This window comes from Lutjanus erythropterus, chromosome 2 (genome assembly GCF_056507025.1).
Source record: "Lutjanus erythropterus isolate fLutEry1 chromosome 2, fLutEry1.hap2, whole genome shotgun sequence".
NCBI lineage: Eukaryota > Metazoa > Chordata > Actinopteri > Lutjaniformes > Lutjanidae > Lutjanus > Lutjanus erythropterus.
The window spans coordinates 43,754,965-43,775,632 of record NC_139318.1 but is presented as its reverse complement, the minus strand read 5'-3'; the positions used below and the strand labels follow the sequence as shown (position 1 = coordinate 43,775,632).

The window sequence follows — 20,668 nt, the reverse complement described above, 5'->3', positions numbered from 1 at the left end:
TTATTCAAAATGTACTTCAGAAAGATAAAACAAAAAATCAAAATAGAAATGACAGTGATTTTGGAAATCATTGGTCCCGGATGGGTGAATACAAACTTAAGGGTGAGGTGACATAAGTGACTTTTGCAAGACTGTCACTGATCATTCAGTCTGTTAAGCTCCTTATGGTTATTTTAGGAGAGAGATGGAATATAATAGTACCAAACACCAGCAAATGCATCCAATTACACAACATAGAGATGTCAGCTTTTTTTCAATGTGCATATTAATAGTTAATTAGACACATGCAAAGAAAGGGAGACCCTGAAAAGTTAAAATTTAGGTCAACTTCATCTTCCCCAAGAATTAATCAATATGTTTATGCTTTAATTTAATTGAGTTTTCCATAATTGGGTATGTATAATTCTAGAGGTAGAATATATATTGTCCCTAGTCGAGCAGCCATTTAAAAAACAAATCAAAACACTGCAAGGTGATTTGGATTGAAGACCACATCAGAAGAATATGAAGTGTGACACATTATAGATGGGCTTAAAATACTGTAAAATGGAACCATCTGATATATTAGAATGTGTTTTGTTACTAAAAAATATAAACTAATATTTCACTTTTAACCACTGTGTCCTATGAATGTATAAAATCCTGCAAACTCTTATAAATCTCACTGCTATTCAGAATAATATTTCTTTATAGTAAAATATGAGGACGAGTGTTGATGTGTCAAGTGATCTGTACTGTAACTTAAACCAAAATGTTATTTTCACATCTATGCATTGGCACTGTTGTACTTAAAAATGTATAAGTCTTTGTTTTTGCATTTTGTTGTAGTATTTTATTCTTTTTTCTGATATGCTTTTAAAAAATCTTTATGTTTTTTTTTTATTTGAACATATACATTTTGTTGTATTATTTTCTTGCAGTATTTATCATTGCATTTGATCACTGTCTTCTCTGTATTTCATATTACTGTGCAAATCAGCTAAACTGCTAATTGTTCGAGGATATACTGTAAGTGACAACACCATCAAGTTTGGTTTTAGACTTGGGCCAAGACTGACTGGACTGCGCCTGTTTCAGCCTTCAGTGCCGTCCATCAATCGAAGTAATAGCTCTGCGTGAAGATGCCGTGGAGGCCTCTGTAGACGGGACAGAAGTTGTAGATGAGGGCTCTCTCTTCCTCCACAGGACTGGAGAAATGGTGCTGACTCTTCATGGCTGGAGAAAAAAAAGCAGAGGGACAAAGTGGGGTGTAGAGGTGAAGCTTCAACCGCACAGACCTGCAGCTGCTCTTTCATTCAAAACTTGCACTGTTCCAAGTGGGCTAATAAATGAGCTGTGTGCATTTGTCTGTGTCCTACACCTGTGTGGACATGCAGCTATAGCAGTCCATGGATGTAAAAACGAGGAGGGACTGAAAACAGCGAAAAAGACCAACGGAGGCCAGGAAATAGGTTAGGCTCTAGAGTGGTTTTCTTTCGGGGTTTGGCTCCTGGCATCGAGTCACTTCTAACTAACCTAACAGCAGTTAGCACCTAGCTAAGTTACTTAGAAGTAAAGCTGTCTTTCCATAAAACTCCATATTGTATTCCTAGTCAGTCTCAGAGGCTGTGTTCGTCCCAGTGACCAGCCGTATTAACTGGGAGGCTGCTGAATCCAGCTCTGTTGCCCGCTAACAGCAGCAAAAAGTTATGGTAAGCTAGTGTGGAAGAGGATATTTTATTTCTTTCTATTTTATTCTTATTTTTGTATGGTTCTTTCTGAATTTGAGTGTCTCTGCTGAGAGTCAGCCCTTTTACATTCATTAACATACCTCTGTTAATGTGAGGAGAGCCCAGTTGTCCCCTGAAATCACACCTACCCCCAAGTGCTAATTCACATTTTGGTTCTACTTCTACTTCTACTTCTGATAAGGATCATGAGATAAGACTGAAAGACTGATACATGCAAAAAAAAACAACAAAAAAACAAAAAAGAGAAATGAACAAATAACCTGACAGAGAAGCACACAGGTGTACCACATGTTACCTTCAGAGACAAAGAAGCTGGCAGTGTAGAAGGAGGCTCTTATAGCGTTGGTGGTGTGAACCATGCCCGGCTTTTCTATCCACTCAAAGGGGCTTTTCTCTGGATGCCACTGCACTGCATAAAATGGGTAGCGGTATGCTGAGGAAAAGCAGAGCCAGTGTCAGCAGACAAAAAACAAGTCCTCACTCATGCATTGAAAGAAAATTATTTAATCAGCATCTTTAGAATTTTTTAAATTCTTTCAAAATCACAACACTGTCGCAATTCAGCATTCCTCTCATTATTATGATCAATAACACCACTTCAGTTATTGGGTGATGGTGCCATCTGGTGGATGGTTGTGAATACTGCATTTACAGTAGTTTGCTATTTGTGGCACTATGCATTTGCACTAACCTTTTGTGTTTACGACAACTGTATAGTGAACAACATGAATGACGTGGTACCTTCCATGGTGGAGATGAATTCTTTCTTCCCATCACTGTTAGTGGACAGGACCTTGTAAAACCTCTTCAGCTTGGCATTTCGACTGTAGTTCTGTCGGTGGAAAGGCAGAGATATTTTATTAGTATAGCAGTTGTAGATATTTTAGCTTTAAAAAAAACTATTTCTCCTTCTGCATGCAACAAAAATGACACTGAAAACTCTGGTCAAACCCAAGACACACAAACACACTCTAAGAAAAAACTTGAGGTCAGAAACAACCTCTTGAAAACGCAAGGAGCTTGCATGTGAAGGCATGGATGGGGGTTGAACCCCCATGGTTTGGTTTACGAGACCAACGCCTTACCACTTGGCCACCACGCCTCACTTCCTCTGACAACAGCTGAGTGTTTTCAGGTGGTAACAGCAGTATTTGGGCATTGGATGGAGTGGATTGTTAGCCTGGGTCCATTTTAACTGATATTATGCTTTTTGCATACGCCAGGGTCAACTGGGAGCTTTCCATGCAGTCACTAAGGGAAGCGATCTAGTGAGCATGTTCGGAGCGCTTCCTCCAAGTGGACTGGAGAAAGTAGTATAAACAGAACTGACAAGCGTCCATGTGCACGTCTGTTCATAGCTATATTAGAGGCTTTACTCTTGAAAAACATACATAGCTGTCAGCCAGATAACTTCAATTGACTTGGTGTAACACTGACAACCAATGCCAGTAGTTGCTGACACAAGGATTACATAGCTTGATTTCAGGGGAACCATCTCCCCCAAAGCATGGATGGGGGTTGAATCCATGATTTTTGGTTTACGAGACCAACGCCTTACCACTTGTCCACCATGCCGGCCACCTGCTGACCTCAGCTGAGTGTTTTCAGGTGTGAAACATCAGCAGTTGTTTTCTGGATGATGTCACTTACTAGCTTGGGTGCATTAAGGTAGGTTTCCCACACTCAATAGACAGCTGGTTTTGCTGTGAATAAATCTGTATGAACAGGACATGAACGGGTCAAAGCCATGGACCACAGATAGAACAAAATTAGGGCAACCAATGATTATTGTTATTATCAATTCATCAAAAAAAATATTTTCTTAATTAATTAATCAGTTGTTTGGTCATAAAAATGTCAGAAAATTGGCCAAAAATGTTGATCAGTGCTTCCCAAAGCCCAAGATGACGTCCTCAAATGTCTTGTTTTGTCCACAACACAAAGATATTCAGCTTAATGTCATAGTATACTAAAGAAACCAGACATTCAAGAAGCTGAAATTAGAGAATTCAGATATTTTTTTTTAAAGAAATGACTCAAAACAATTATTTGATTAATTGTTGCAGCTCGAAAACAAACATATCTGTGTCACTATTAATTTGTTGCAAATCACTCTCAGTTGTCTTGGATTCTACTGATGTGCAAAAACATCTGTGAACTAAGTTTTGTGAAACACACACACACACACACACACACACACACAAATGCACAACAAGTAGCTGCAGTAGCCAGAAATGCCTGTTCATCTTCTATGCCTGTTAATCTTTGCTGACTGACTTAGAGGGACAGTTTGGATTAATTAATGTGGGGCTGAGCGAGGTATGAGTTATGTTCCATCATCAGCAAGGGAAAGCAGTGAAAATATACTAAATATAGCACAAACTTAGACCAGTGATTCTCAATTCTAGTCCTCACACCTGATTCAGATAATCAGCTGATCATCAAGCCTTTGCAGAAGCCTGATGACAACCTCTTCATTTGAATCAGGTGTGTTGGAGCAGGGAAACATCTAAAACACCCAGGGCAGTGGTCCCTGAGAACCAGGATTGAGACTTAGACTAAATGACTTTTTTAAGCAGACTTTCTTCAAGTGGCCCCAACCACTGCAGTATGTTCCTTGATTTCCATGTTGGTGCTTTACTCTGCTTTTCCTAAACTGAAGGGATCCAACTACTATGGAAGTGCCTCATGCAAAGCCACCTTTTACAATTTCTTTTAGTTAGAAGTTGTTTGGAACTCAAGGCATGGATGGGGGTTGAACCCATGATCTTTGGTTTACGAGACCAACGCCTTACCACTTGGCCACCATGCCTGCCACCTACTGGTCTCAGCTGAGTGTTTCAGGCGTGGAACAATAATAATATTTGAGCCTAGTTCAGACAGTAGAAAAAGAGGCCTGGGTGAAATATATTTAGTTAAACAACCAGGGTATCATTTTCAGGATTAGAATCAGGGTGGGGTGGATATAAAATACTGTCATTTTTTTTTGTTGTTGTTGTTTATTGCCTTATGATGTTTGCACATGGTTGTTGACTCACACTGTGATAAATATAACTGGAAAATTGCTAAAAAGAAACAAATGAGGCCGTTGGTGCTTGGAACAGAAACTCGCACCGATATTTACTAATGAAACCCATTTAAATTACACTATATAATGTTAATGGGCCTTGTGTGTGTGTGTGTGTGTGTGTATGTGTGTGTGTGTGTGTGTGTGTGTGTGTGTGTGTGTGTGTGTGTGTGTGCGCGCGCGTGTGTGTGTGTGTTGGGGGGGTGAGAATGGGTGAAATTCAGACAGAGGGAGCTGGGGGTGGACATGTCAAAAGGATTAAAATGAAGAGAAACATCGGAGTGTAACTGATCATTTGTTAGAATTATCATGAAGATGAAGTCAGTAGTGACTTTTTAATGGCTTCTCAGCAGATAAGATTATCATTAAACTGTAGGAAGCTACAGCCACATTTGTTTTAGACATTTTTTTATCACAAATTCTCTCTTGCAGTGGCACCTGTACTCTTCGTCATCTGGTTTAAACTTATCAAATGACATCAATGATCCATTAATTATGATAATCAATGTAGTCCTACTCTCACCTATGGTCATGAAGGGTGGGTCATGACTGAAAGAACGAGATCGCGGATACAAGCGGCTGAAATGGGTTTTCTCAGGAGGGTGGCTGGCCTCTCCCTTAGAGACAGGGTAAGAAGCTCAGCCATCCATGAGGGACTCCAAGTAGAGCCGCTGCTCCTTTGTCTGGTGTCCCCTGCTGGAAGAGTGACCTCTGCAACCCGACTTCGGATAAGAGGTTGAACATGAATGGATGGATGGATGGAGCAAATGAAAACACATCAACAATACTCTTACACTTCTTTAATGTTGTTCATGTTGTCTATGATTAATGTTCAGGACAGGATTTATAATAATAATAATTCGGCACTGTTCTGAATTTTTCAGGATGTCTGGTCACCAGAGCCTTGGGTGGATTATTAGTCTTGGTGCGTTTACTCTTTAAACCACACATATTTGTAGGTTTTCCACATTGAATAGTTTCTTTTTACTGGTAGTAAATGTATCAGTTTAGGGTATCTAAAATAATAATAATAATAATAATAGAGATAAACACCTGACCTACAGTTAAGAATCCTGTAGGAATCCAGTTGAGAATCTCTGGGAATCAATCAGAAGTTAACGTACGCTGAGTATTTTCAGGTGTATGGCAGCAATCGCCTTGGGTGATGTGTTTCATTATTTCAGTTTAGAATATTTCAAATAATAAGAGAGGAATGCCTAGCATATAGCTTAGGATCCTGTGAGAAAAGCTTTCAATATTGAATTACTGTAGATTGCACATGCTATCACTTTAAACTTTGTGTACAGGGATGGTGGCCAAGTTGAAAGGCATCAGTCACGTAAGCAAGTCTCTTCTTGTCTTTAAAGTTTATCCGACTCCCTTCAATAATGAATGTGATAAAAGTAAATGTGATCATCTTACCTCATTAGGTTTATGGCATAAAAACATCCATCATGTCATAACTGGGGAAGCTGCTTCCAGTTGTCTGGCTGATCATGAAATGAGTATACTTTCAGCTAGCTAAATATAATGCCTTCCAATGTGTAAAGTGATTTTCAGTGGCATTGTGGACAGATGGTAAGGCACTGGATTAAATCTCTATGCCTTTAAAGTTTATGTAATTGGCAGGATTAGACCAGGAGATGCTTTCCAGTTTAGCCACTCAGAGAATGACAGTTTACCATGCAAGTGCCCTGCCAGTTTTGTGAAATAGCCCCACAAATTTTGCTTTTACCAGTCCCAGTGCGAATTTTGTTTAACGAAGAGGAAAGGGGTAACTATTAAAAGTCGGACAACCATGACCATGATAGAAAATGAGCATGGCAGTTACAGCAGCTCCCGGGGAGTCTGTCCACATGTCAAAGATGCTTGTGAAGCTAGCCCGCAAAGTATTTTCAACTAACTCTGAGGGTTCATAAAAGACACGACAAGGCACAGCTCTCAGACATCAGTCAAGAACTTAAGAGAGCAAACGACCAATTGGACAAAGCAGACGGAAGTACTGATGAAACAGAAGACCTGCTTCGAAGAACGGAAACGCTGGTCGATGTACTTGATCGATGTGCTTAATCTTTCCCACATGAGGGAGCTCAGAACTGAGCGGGCACACCTAGCCCTGGCACCAAAGCCCAACACCACACTGGCAAAGCTCCGATCTATTGTGTCGGGAACTACTGGACGAAAGAGGAGTTTCTCTAGAGAAAAAGGGAGCTAAGAGATGTCAGATGTTGGACTTGCTTATCACAAAGCCAGTCTTGAAACAAACTATACATAATAAGTAAGTATATGCACAACTGAATGGTAACACTCTGAGGTGGGATGGGGCAAGATGCAACACACTTACGGATAAAAGTATTTGTGGTGTTGAATTCGGTTGAACAGTGACGCTACCTATCAGACAGATGCAGCTTTCCCAAAAAAACACGTCAGAACAATGGCAGGAGAGGGGGTTTTGGATGCTCTTTGACTAGCTGACAAACACTTTGTTTGCAGAATACTGACACCCTACTGAAAAGAAGTGGAACAGAACAAACTAAACAAAAAATAAATTAATAAATAAAATAAAAACACCAACAGACTCCAGCCATGACAGGAGGTGGTCATGGGGCCAGAATAAAAGAGGGGGAACAAAGGAAGGGGAACAGAAAGTACCTGCGTAGACAGACTCCAGCTGTGGAAGTTGGAGGTGATGTTTTCCTCGGTCAGAGACTGCAGCAGATCCCTGGGAAAACTCCGGAACAGACGGCTGGACTGGGCCGCTAGAGGACAGACACAGATCACAAAAGCTCACACAACACTGCAGAGAGGAAGTTGCATTCACTTTTAGAAAAAGTTGCTCTTTAGTACAAAATTACTATTGGAATCAGTCATTTTCAGGTGTACTTTCTTTCTGCTGCTACAACTGGTGCAAAAGCTTAGCATAATTAGTCCTTCATACAGGATTTACGTGCTACTGAGAGAAATGTTTTGTCTCATTTACATGAGATCCGTCCAGATCCTTCCACACATAGCACCATGAGTGAGTGAGTGAGGGTTGAATCTGAAGCTATATCATAATTTTCTACCTCAACAAACTTACAGTTTTAGTTTTTGAAGTAAAGGGCAAAGATCTTGTTTCAATAATAAAGATTCATGTATTCAGCTAATGTGTTTGAATAGATTTGTATTTTAATATCTATGTAAATGGAATGTGTTAGGCAGCCAACCATTAAATCTCACGTTCATTTCTAATGGCAATTTAATTCATTTAATTTAATTTGCATTGCTTTAGACTATGGGAGGAGAAGTGGAGTATTTAGAGAAAACCAACAGGCAAAAAACAAAACAAAGCAAAATCAGTAAAAATATGTAAGATGCCCCATCTTATTTACATGGGAACCAGCCGAACTGAACACCATAGGTGATACTCCTGTGAGTCTAAAAGGGGATAACAACAGCAAAGGGCTAGTAACTAGGGATTTTTGTTCTTATGGAAATTTTCAGAGAGGATTTCTATGCAATGTAAAATGTTAAAATTTAATGACATATTAGACCAGCTGTGATGCTACAAGATCATTAAGAAAAATAATTACATTCCAGGAATTTTAAGGTTGTTGTGTCACTTTGCTTCACGTTAAGATTGACTCTGGTGTACTTTAAGAGTCACAGCCTCAATCGAGAGCAAACATGCATGTGTCAATATTTGTGCATGTGTGACCACACTATGAGACTTGGGATACTGGACTATTTGGGGCTTCTCTAGGAGGGTTGCTATAAAGGTAATCACATTAAAAATGTGAACTATAAAGGTTAGCTTCTCAATCATTAACATATCCTGAAGTTGTATTCAGAAAGACTGTCTTAGGACATGATCCACAAAAGCCAAAGCCAAAGCTTTTAAGACTTATCTATACTAAATATTTGTTATTTTTATGTGTATCACAAGAAATACAATAAGCTGTGCTGTGTGTGTACTAAAGCAAAGTTAATAATTAACAAAGAAGATCAGAAAGCAGACAATTCTGTGCAACTAGGCTCAATTGTAAGAAGATGACCAGAGCCGTCTTATTTGCATGGGATACACCCATTTGTCCTATTCAGCTACCAATGTGCTCAATGGGATCTGCCCACATCACACAGTGTTTAACACCATGACTGATGTTCCTGTGGGTCAGATGCACATTACAATGTGAAACACTCACTTATTAGGAAAACTTGCTCTTTCTGATATTTTTCCAGAAGGATTCCAAGTAAAGGAATCCCATCAATTTTTGTCAAAAAGAAAAACCCTATGCTTAACAGTAATAAGCTACAGTAAATTTCACCTTTATTGTTGTAAGTCTTCTCAGGTAATGCACTTGATCAAGTTAAAGATTTAATGGACAGTCCATGCATGGTTGATTCTCCTGACTGTGTTATTTCACTGTTGCCTGTCAGAATGGCATAACTTTTATTAAATTTTGTGACATGATGGAGTTTCCAGCCTTCATGTATTTTTTGCTTCACTAGTTTTGCCTTTTTTTACTCATCAAGTCAATTTCAACACAGTTTAATTTTATAGCCCTACATCATAAATCACAAATTTGAATCAAGGGGCTTTACAACATGCGCAGCGTGTGACACCCTCTAAACTTCTGGATATATAGTTTCAATAAAAATGTCTATCAGATACAACCATTAATTCAATAAGACAGTCTTTGATTAATGAGGTGTAAATGATGCATGTGCTTCATCTGATGTCTCTCATTTGAGATAAGTGTGGCGCTCAATTTATGATATGATCGCAGAGAAACTATGTCATTAATTAAATCTTACGACATGGCACCAAGATAGAACCGTCATTTTGTACATGCCAGATTTATTTTATGGCTTCAATTACGAATCCTGTGGTCCACCTTCTGCATGCAAGTGTTTCAGTGTTTTTTAAAGCCTAAATTCATCCAAAAATTGACATCATCTGCTACTGACAGATCATATATACTTGTTTTTATAACATTTGAAAACACCTGTATTGGTGCATCAGACCTTTAAGACTACTGATCTCTAGAAGTTAAAATAAAACAAATGAAAAAAAAAAACATTTTGGTAGCTCAGACCACCAGAACAAGAGCTAAAGACAGACAGAACAGAAAAGAATACCTGGTGTGAGAGTGAGAGGTAGAGCCACAGCCTTGGTATCAGTGAGGGTAAGCAGGTTTTTGTTGGCTGTGAGGAGAGTCAGCTGCTGGAGGCCTTGGCAAGTTCCCCAGAGAGGGAAGTAGTCTCCGGCATCATTGGCCTGCAGAGTAAGAGAGTGTGGAATGAGACGGTAACACTAAAGAAGGTGTAATGCCATTTTGATTATAGTTTTATCCATTGTTTCTCAAAGGACTTTCTGCACAGAATGCTTTATTGCACCTTAAACCAACTGCCTCTCTCTTGTACAGTTGCACACATCGCACATCTCAAATCACTCATATGTGAGTGTTGTTTTAGTTTATAAAATGTGAACATGCCCTTTAATGAGAAGAACATTAAAACAAGCTAATCAGTTTTTGACTCTAAAAATAACTCTTTTGGTATCATCCTGAGATGTCACTTTATCTTGGCACTCAGTTGCACATGCTGGTGTCTTACCCTCAGAGCCAAGCTGTAAAAGATCCTGGCGGCTCGACTGAACTGCGACGTCTGAATATCTACGTTTCCTCCTGGCAGCAGCAACCTGAGGAGACACTTTACATGTTAGACGTTTGGGCTGCATGTTGGGGAATTTCTGCGGGGAAATCTTGCACGCAGGTTGATAGCATTTTTGCAGCTTTCACGTGACCTATGATGAGTGCAACAGGGCTGACACTTCTCAGCTCATGTAAAAGTTATGAGGAATTCAATGAGAGTACATGAACAGGCCAGATCTCCCTATTTATGTACTGCAAATAACTTTCAGCTGACTTAGACTGCTTCTGTTCAAACTGGAGGGATTCTACTGATGTGCAACAGCAGCTGCCTACAGATTTTACAACTTGTCTCAACAGAAAATATCACCCTCTCAGCCTGAGAGCCAATGTATCCAAACAGCTAATTTCAGCTGTCTTCTTATAACAACAGCTAAGAATCCCCCAAAAAAGTCCTGGGCATATAATTCTTTGCTGACTTACTTGAAGGTCACAATCAGGTTGAAGTCACAAACTCCTTTATCTCAATGCATGTATACATGATCACTGGTATAACAGACTAGTGCCTTACCACTGGTACTGTTCTAGAGGTTCCAACTTGGGTTTAACCCCAGGGAACAGGAATCCCAGGAAATGTAAAAAGTTCATTTCCTGGGATTCCTGAGAAAATTGGCTTCTTTAGAAAAGGTCCCATTTTCAGGAAAAATATTAATATTAACCCCTAGTTCCAACTTGTCACATGGCTGGGGGTTTTATTTACCTCTAGTGTCATATTTATACCAAAGATGCAATGAACTGTACACATGTTGGGAACGGTGTTGCATTTGGTTCAACGGTGTAGATTGTTGGTTTCAGAAATTTAAAGGCAGTCCCAGGGGTTTTGGATGCTGTTTGACAGTCTGACAAACACTTTGTTTGAACTGGTCAGAGTGTAACATTGCAAGCAGCTTGAAAACACCAGCTTCATCTTTTTCTCAGGCATGGATGGGGGTTGGTTTACAAGACCAACACCTTACCACTTGGCCACCATGCCTTACTATGGCAGACATTTTGTAGGACGAAGCTACTTGGCTGATCAAGGGAAGTTTTCAACATTAAACAGATCAGGTGCTTTACTGTGAATAAATGTTTCAGTTCAGAATACTTAAGATAATAATAAGAGATAGCGATGCCTGACCTCAGTGGCAGATCTTGTTGCAGATATTGAATTACTTTAGATTACACATACTATCACTTTTATTTCTGTCTTTCACTGGAAATGTGCTGGCCATGTAAGCCATTAAAGTGTATCTGACTCTCTCAAATGATCAATGTTAAAAAAAACTCGCCTCAGTGTGTTTAATAGAAAGAGCTTGTGAAATCCTTGAACACACAGAGAGCTGAACAAGGAAACAACAAGAGAACCTTGGTCAACTCACCCGTTTATTGTGCTGAATATCTTGGCATATTCTTCTTCTGTGCGATTGATTCTGGTGATTAAAAAAGACAGAAAAAAATAGTGAAACCCATGGACCATCCAACACAATCAAATACAGTATTAATCACTCTGGATTAAAGCAGCAGTTAGACGTCTGCACACCCATGGTGACCAATGAAAAATTAGCCTGAATGAATAAGAATCTAGACATTATTGGTGCATGTGATCTCGACATTTAGAGGATATTGAGTCTGTGGGCAGGATTCTTATCAATAACATTATTAGGACAAGGAGGAAGAGAAGAAAAGCTTTGATGCTGTGTAAAACAGGATATTCCTTCATTTCTTTATCCATAATTTATTGTAAATTAACTATGCTGAAATGGTAAAACAGCAGTAAAGATTGTAAAATACTTGCTAAGGTGGACCAGCTATTCTCATTTTAGCGACAAGCTGCTCCGGTTTTGATAAACTATTAATGTATTAGTGTACTGTGTGAGCAGTTTGGGCAGTTTGTTGGTGAATAAATGCTACAACAGCTCAAGACCAAGGGCAATAGCCCCAAAGTCAGTGACAATCCCAAATCAAAAATGCATATTTTTTCCTGTTTCCTGCTGAGTTTTGGTGTGAGGTGTCAGACCTAACAGCTCTTCTGGTGGAAACCCTGGTGACCCTCTCATTTGTACAGGCTCCGCCCACATGAAGCAACACCCAGCACCATGACCCAAAGTGAGGTGAATCAGATGGGGATCACAGTTTGACAGACCATGCCATCAGGAACGATTGCTCTTTCTGTAATTTTCCAGCAGGATTTCAATAAAATGAAATCCCTCTGATTATGTGAAAAATAAAATACATAGTTTTGTCCACATGTAGCTGTCAAACAGCACAAAAAGCTGTGCACAGTAGTTGAAATTAAGGAAATAAGTGATACCCCCCACACTAAGGTTGTCAGTCCTCTGCAGTGGCCTTCAGTTCATTTGTTGCATGTCATCCCCTTTCTCTATCCCCTTTCCTGTCATACTGTCAGCTGTCACCTATCAGATAAAATCAGTACATATGCATAGAGGCCACATGGAGAATATAGCCTGAAGAAATGGAGCAGACTATCTTCAGGAGTTTGAGTGGTTTGTCTCCTAATCACAAGTTTAGTAGTTCGACTTCCAGCTCCTCCTGCCTGCGTGTCAAACTGTCCTTGGGCAAGACTGAACCCTAATCCCTGGTCAGACCAGCGCTTTGCATGGTCACTGCCATCAGGATAACTTGGATAAATGTGCTACATAAATGCAACCACCATTTGAACATGTTTAAAAAACATTAGCTTTTTCATTAGAATTTACATCTTTCTCTAGATGTAAATAAATCCACATTGCAACAAACATTTCTCTACCATTTGCACTATTTAAAACTTGCGATCATGATCTGACTCTGAGTAATGCCAACCTACACACAACCTACATGTGTATTTTTTAAAAAGCACAGCTTTTTCTGTGTGTTTGGGCCTTTGGTCCACACACAAATGGCATTTTAGGTCACTGAAAAATGAGCTTTTTGACAAAGCCAAGGTGAAGATATTTAAAAACTAAAAAATGTTCAGTGTTGTCGTGTAAACAGGGAAACCACTGTCTCCGCTGTCATCATCATGGTTATCTTCTTTGTTGTCATAAGGGGCTATTTTATGCAGTGGGGGATTGGCAAGAAAACTCCAGCCTAAGAGAAAGACTACATTTTAACCTGTGGAAGTAACCACAACAAAAATAGGGCCACCTGTGGATGCCTGTTGTTACCTCTGTGACTCTGGAAAACTGCTAATAATAATTTGGACTGTCATCAACACCGAGTGCAGAGCCAGAAGTGAAAGATCAGCTTCTACCAAACACACCTCAAAGTAAAACAACCCCAAGCTCACACACAGATCACATCAACAGAAAGGAGAAACTTTTGTTGCACTAAAATTTGCTGGTATATTTTCACATGACAGCTTTGATCAGTCTGCTGTTATTGTGTTTAAAATCTTGTTCCAAACATGAGATTAATATAGACCAGAGAAGCTTTTAAATTTGTTAATGAAGAGGTTTTTTCTTCTTACTCTTTGAGAACTCAGTTACTTGGTAACCCGAACCTTTGGTATTCTTGCTGAGAAGCTCATGAGTTTTTTTGGGTTTTTTTTGTCGTACAAATGTTTTGTCACAGCAAATGGCCCATTGTAAAAGAGACAATGGGACAATGTGCCAGTTTACATTACAATGCATTTGAAATTTGAGCCACAAAACCATCCAGATAAACCGGATCATCTGGCTGACAGATGCCCAGTTATTCAAAACACCTTGGAAAAAGTCCCTCAAAACACTGGAGACTGTAGGAACACACTGTTTGGTTAAAAAAAAAATCATTGATTGCATTACTTAAAACAACTCAAATAATTCTGTTATCTGTCAGGTTTGTTTGTTTGGTCATTTGCAGGTCAAGAAATGCCTAGATGGTTAAAGCTGAGAAAAACTTTAGTTTTTTAGACATCTAGGTTACATGTTTTCATTGTTTCAAATGTATTTAAAATTATAATATCCACAAGAAACAATGCATGCATGTAATCTCAATGATAATGAACTCACTGGTTCTCTTTACACCATATCAGAGCTGTATTACGTTACTGCTAATCCAAAGAGAAGAGCCTACTGCCGCTTATTCAGATATCTGCTTTATTTTAGTGTTTCACATTCGCTTTCAGCCGGGCAGGAGTCGTCTAAAGTTACCACTGATGAAAACCCGACATTTTTTGCTGTTTCATAATAAATCCCTGAAATAACAAAATAATGGGGGGCTTTTATTGTGAATAATCTAAAGGAAATTAATGACTTATTCAACGTTTTACAGCTGTCATGCAGTAACAGTGAAACAAAACCCTGCTGTGCTGGACCGACCATGTCAAACTAGATCAAGCCAAGCCTGCAAACGTGTAAGGAAAAACATGTCAATCCCCTCTGGCTCCTACATCTAACAGGTGTGACCGAGAGGCCGGACCTGACTGCTGTACCTGATGGGTACCACCCTCGCTCCAGCTCCCTCCAAGTATTTGACATAGGAGGCTGCGATGTAAGAGGTGCCGCGAGCAAACTGGTCCCCTGGAAGGTTTTCCTGCGCCAACACACCTAGAGTGGACAGGAGACAGATGTTACATAAGACAGAAAATATTAAAACTTAGCTTGAAATTGTAAAAATGCAATCTTTTTACCTCGCCGGACACAGGAGTTGTAGGAGTTTGAGTTTGTTAGTTAGTTAGTGCTATTGTTTGACTTTGTTGTGTTTTAACACATCTGTCTGGGTCTGAACTAACGTTACTTGCTGCAGATTGAGGCAGCGGTAGATCAGAGTTTTGTGGCTGTGAAGAAAAGAAAGACGGCAGCTTTGGTTTTGCCGGAAGTAAAGGCTGTCTAACAGCAAAGAAAAGTGAGGAAGTTGTTCTAAATATATCATACGCTCGAACCAAACTTGATTTCAGACAACTTAAATCACTGTTTGCGTTAAAGGAGTGAAATAATGTTGTTGATTGCGGAGACTCAGAGAGCAGCTGCAGCAGCGAGAGTTTTGTTGCAATTACATAACAAATGACATGAATTTCTTATGATTAGTTTGTGGAATTAACTGCATAATAAATCTTTCAGCACATGCACGCCCAATTTAAACCCATTACAGGACAGTGAATAAATAGGTTACAGAGGCTTTCAGACACAACACAGAGCAGGGGTTCAAAACGTCTTGATGAGGACATTTCTAGACTGACGCAAGTTCTCCTGCAGGTAGACTTGTTCAGTCTTGTGACGTGGGCATCTCCCTAACAGCTCAGTTCAGGTCTCTGGAACGTTACATAATAATTCACAAAAAAACACCCAAAGTTCCCACATTGCACAATGTCTTAATTACTCAACAATGCAGAGATGGCTGTCATTTAACAATGTTTTGCGAGTTTCTAAGTTTCAGAGACGTCAGCTGTAGTTATGTCTGCCTTCTCTAGAATATAATGCAACTAGCTGATACTCGACTTGTGGTGTTCAAAACAAAAAATACATTTTGAAAACTTAACAGCAATGTCTCTTTCCAGAAATCATTCTGACTCATTTTCTATGGGAAAAAGAACGCAGTTCATATGAAACTGGTCATAGCAGGTTCTGTGGCTCATCATGACTAACCAGGTTTTGACATACTTGCCCATCGTCCCGATTTTCTCAAGACTTTTTCATTGGCCTCTTCCAGTTTTCCTCCAGGTATCATAATTCTCCTGTATTTCTCCTGATCTTTGACATACATATACAGATAACCCCCCCCCCCCCCTTTTCTAGCATTTGTACAGCATGTACAAGCCCTACGACTGACAGACATTACTGCTGGGTGTTATTCTGCCACTTTGAGCACCATAACCCAAGTTCCAATGAGTTCCATTCTATTCAAAAGAAGGCAGACATCTCTGCGGCTGATATCGCAAAAACTCGGCATCTCACACCCAAACAAAGCTACAGGCCAGAGGAAAAATATTTATTTTTGAAACTGGGGGTGACCTTTACCTTTAACGGGTGACCCTGATATATCAGTGCCAGCTGAGGTATTACAGGTATATTAAGTGTAATATGTTATTGTTTGTGATTATACGTGTTGTTTCATTATTGTAAACACAACAGAAAGACAAATAAAGCATAACTGATACCCTGGAAGCTTTTCACTCATTTGCATAATCATTATTATCCATTCATTCGCCTCTCCTTCTGCCCTTCTCTTGTTCAGATTTATGATATCATCAGCCCAAGAAAATGAGTTTATGATGATGGAACTTCATGTAATGTACAGATCATTTTTGGGAGCATTTTGTGAAACCTTGAAAATGTATATATTAGTCCTACATTTATCCAGGAAGGTCCCATTGAGATATCAGATCTCTTCTTCCAGGGAATTTAATCAAAGCTTAGAGCAATATAGAAAATTCAAATGAGATCTGCGTTTGTTATTTGTTTATTGTTTTGTTTCAATAACTGATAGCCTAATAACTGTATAATATATGGAATGGTGATTAAGGCTGGTTTTGGTTTAAACAATCAGATTACCAATCTCTGTGTGCAACACCTACAAGCATGAGAAGCACCTCCACATCAACATAAATTATAAAATATACACCGACTACAGCGTAAAACACAGCGGAGACACACACACACACACACACACACACACACACACACACACACACACACACACACACATACATCCTACACGCACACCTTTTCTCGAACATTCTCGATGATAATTACATAAGAGTTATCCAACGTGCACCGCCGGTCTCTGCTCGGACAGAGGGACGGACACGAGCAGCCGCTGATGCGGCTGAATCTTACCGATGACCGGTCGGTAGTTGAGCTGCTGGACCCTCGCTGCCGCGCTCAGGAGCGGACCGCAGCAGAGGCAGGAGGCGGCCAGCACCGCCAGCACCGCTGCAGCCGGCCGACACATTGAAAACACCGGGCGAGATGATGATGATAACAACAACACAAAACCGCTGGAGGGGAGAGAGATGCAAGGGTGGATTTGCAGGTTGAGGATGAAAAAAAAAAAATACAGAATCGGTGCTGTTCTATAAATAACAAAAAGCGGGGTTAATAATAAGAAAAGGCACAAACTGACAAAATCCGAGAGCTGCTTCTGAGCGGTCCTCCTCTCTCGCTGCCCTCTGATTTCTGTCTCCTACCTCCAGTTCAGCTTCTGATCAAGAGCATCAGATCAGTCACGTGTGGAGCTTCCCTCCATAGACTCACGTCAGCTAGACAAGCCCCGTCCTTTTCCCTCCTGTTCCATAGAAACAGATCAGCCAGATCAGATTTCAGGCTTCTCCTCAGGTTAGGCAGAAGATTCCAGCTTCATAGATCAGTAACAGCAACAATTTGCACAGTATTTCTAAATACTGTTCAAAGAATACATTTCTTCTTCTCACCAGTTCTACACTTGCACAGTGTAGTGTGCACTGTGAGCTAGATGTCTCTTTATTTCCTGTCAGTGCTTCAGTAGGCTAACATCATATTTTCAAACAAACTGATTTTTTCCTGCACCACAAGCTCCGTCGCACACAATTTCCTCCATCAGAGAGGTATTTCATCAACACAAATAAAGGAAAAACCTGGTTTATTTTGATAAATCTGGCCAATTTAATCCGTCCCATGGCTGTGGTTTAAAAAAAAAATCCCTGCTCAGTAACCATGGTAACTTACACCTCTGAACTGTCAAGCTTAATTTAGCTGTGTGTTAAAGACAGTTCCCTCAAGTATCTTTTTGTGCTAACATCACTTCTGTCTGTGAAGAAACACGTTTAGACCTTTTTCTGCATGACCATGCATGAACATATTAAGTTTGAAAAAGTTTATTTATAGTTTAAGAAAAACATGTGCCAAAGCTGTTTTCAAATTATTTATTCCATCACTCATTTTGTTCAAGCTGTGAAGACAAAATTAAACATTAAGTAAGCTTGTATATCTTTTCTGAAATTATTTGAATGTTTTTTTTGCCTTTTTGCTACACAGTAAAGCTGAAGATAGACAAGAAAAGAAGGAACGAGAGAAGGAGGACATGTAGTTTGGCCTGGTGTTGGACTCCAACCTGTGTGGCTGCTGAGGCCTTAGTATGTAGGGCTGACGCTCTACCAAGTGAGCTAATAGGACAAGACAATGCACTAAGATCACATTATCTTGGCATTACTTCGCAGGGTTTTTTGTCTAGGAATCTCATTTGTTTTGTTAATTGCAGCCTTTTTTCAAGATTAGCCCTTTATATTCTCCATATAGTTTAATCTGCAGGGTTTGTTCTGCAGCTGAGAAGAAAATCACTCTTTTTGTGACATCTTATCCTCTGTTCTCTGTGCACGCTCACAGCGCAGCTTGCATTGACTGGACCCGGCTAGTTTGCGCTTAGTGGTTCCCTTAAAACACAGATTTATTTATCAGCCTTGATGGAACACCCCCCCCCCAAGTGTGTGTGAAGGTGTGTGTCTGTGTTCATGCCAATACATCAAACCGGCAATATGTCAACCAGCAGGCAAGGCCACGTCCCCCTTTTTGGGAAAACTCGTGGTTGCATATAATGGGGGACATGGGAAAAGCGGCTGTGTAGCAGGTTGTAAAACAAATAAACATACATCTGGTTCCCCATCTGTCCTGGAAAGGAACGTATCCCAAAGAACAGAACAACAGCAATTATTACCACTGATGAAGAGCATTAAACGTTAGCTTGAGTGGGAGGCTGGTGGAGTCTGGAGACTGAAGGGACAACTGACTGATTAACCTTAATTTATTAATTTATCATGAACACTCAGGTTCAGGCAAGTTCAGAATAATTTTAAGATATGTCTATAAAACAAAGGTTTGTTAAACTCAATATGGATTCAATACAAACATGTAAAATTGCATTTTTGTCTATGAGATCCCTGGTTTTCCATCACCCAAAATGAGGCAAAGCCTGACATTTTGTTATAGTACCCATGTCTGGTGTCTGGTGTATTGCTGAAAAGGGGGCATGGCAGTGGGAATGGCCTATAACAAAAAGGTGCGTAACTTTTTAAAACATAAAAACAAAACAAAACATTGCCAAACTAATGAAGCACTTGTCGTCGACTCTTGTGGGAGGTGTCACTGGTCTCAGCAGAGTTCCTATTTCAGTGATGTGAGTAACTCTTCTCCCTATACTTTAACCTCACCCGTTTCATAACTCATCACCTGTTTGTTTTTAGGTACTTGTGGGAGTCATCGCTGGAACTAAGCAGAGTTCATTTTTCATTGATGACAGTTAGCCTTGCATCTTAGGCTCTAATCCACCTTTGCCATCTTGATGCAGGTGCACCATGAGCGCAAGCGGTGGCAGCATGAAGGCGGATTTATTGCTGCAGATATTCGCATTCATGTGAATGGGATGGACATGAGATCACAGTGACTTTGAACTTTGGCCACCAAAATCTGAGCAGTTTTTTGAGTCGCCATTTAAAGAAATCCCCTCAAGGTGTTCCTGAGATACTGCGCTCACAAAATTGGGATGGACATGAGGTCACAGTGATTTTAACCTTCAACCTTTAACCACTAAATTTTAATCAGCTCATCCTTGAATCCGAGTGGACATTTTTGCCAAGTTTGAAGAAATCCCTTCAAGGCGTTCTTGAGATATCATGTTCACAAAAATAGCATGACCCCTGGCCACAGCAATCATTAGCTAGCTAACCAGCTATCCAACTATGTAGCGAGCTAATGTTTGATGTAGATTAGCTGACTAGTTACGTAGTATAACATCACCTAACTTAAAATGTGAATGTATGTCACTTTTACAGGTCCACTAGCAACATTAAGACTTAGTTTCCTTTCAACATAGACAAACCAAAGTACACAAAAGGGGAAAGTTGACTGAGGAGCCAACTTTGCTCAACTGTGATTGGAGCACAGAGTGAAAAGGGGTGGGTTTAAGGAGGAGCACTTCAATATATAAAAATGTGCTGCAATGCCATATTGCCCTAGGCTAAAAAATGTTGGCCCCTATGTGCTTCTAGATAGATAAATAGATAACACAAACTGTAGCTCTGGTGTGAAGGGACATGGTTCAAAGAGCCATTCGGCTACAAAATATTAAATCCCAGCCTTTGTGAGGAGGCACACTCCTCTCGTTTGGTGTCCAGCTTATCACAGCGCTGCAGCTGCTGGGAGCAGAAACAATCCTAAGCTTTATTTTTTGTCTTTTATTTGCAACATGGCACGGTCCATGTGGGAAAAGCTGTATTGGAAAAAAAAAATCTGTACCATTACATTTATTGTGTA

The 20,668-nt window shown here is 39.9% G+C and overlaps 1 protein-coding gene and 2 non-coding genes across 3 annotated transcripts; all 3 read right to left on the bottom strand.

Moving 5' to 3' along the window:
• Window positions 1–880: 880 nt before the first annotated feature.
• On the bottom strand, window positions 881–17,581 carry LOC146332244 (gamma-glutamyl hydrolase). Its single transcript, XM_084740779.1, has 9 exons — window positions 17,222–17,581; window positions 14,878–14,992; window positions 11,846–11,896; window positions 10,393–10,477; window positions 9,916–10,054; window positions 7,450–7,556; window positions 2,472–2,562; window positions 2,026–2,163; window positions 881–1,215 (listed from the first exon to the last, which is right to left on the bottom strand). The coding sequence occupies exons 1-9, from the start codon at window positions 17,334–17,336 to the stop codon at window positions 1,094–1,096; spliced, it is 963 nt and encodes a 320-aa protein (XP_084596905.1). The 5' UTR covers window positions 17,337–17,581; the 3' UTR covers window positions 881–1,093.
• Window positions 2,761–2,832, bottom strand: trnat-cgu (transfer RNA threonine (anticodon CGU)). The gene has a single exon. It is a non-coding gene; the product is annotated as a tRNA-Thr (tRNA).
• Window positions 4,471–4,542, bottom strand: trnat-cgu (transfer RNA threonine (anticodon CGU)). Its single transcript has one exon. It is a non-coding gene; the product is annotated as a tRNA-Thr (tRNA).
• Window positions 17,582–20,668: the final 3,087 nt, after the last annotated feature.

What these genes read in the sequence shown, in the direction of transcription:
- LOC146332244 (XM_084740779.1), bottom strand. Translation starts at nt 17,336, where the DNA reads ATGTGTCGGCCGGCTGCAGCGGTGCTGGCGGTGCTGGCCGCCTCCTGC. An exon ending in GCGAGGGTGGTACCCATCAG is followed by an intron (nt 11,897 to 14,877) that starts GTACAGCAGTCA and finishes TTTAATCACCAG; the next exon opens with AATCAATCGCACAGAAGAAG. An exon ending in ACCTCTCACTCTCACACCAG is followed by an intron (nt 7,557 to 9,915) that starts GTATTCTTTTCT and finishes TCTGTCCTCTAG; the next exon opens with CGGCCCAGTCCAGCCGTCTG.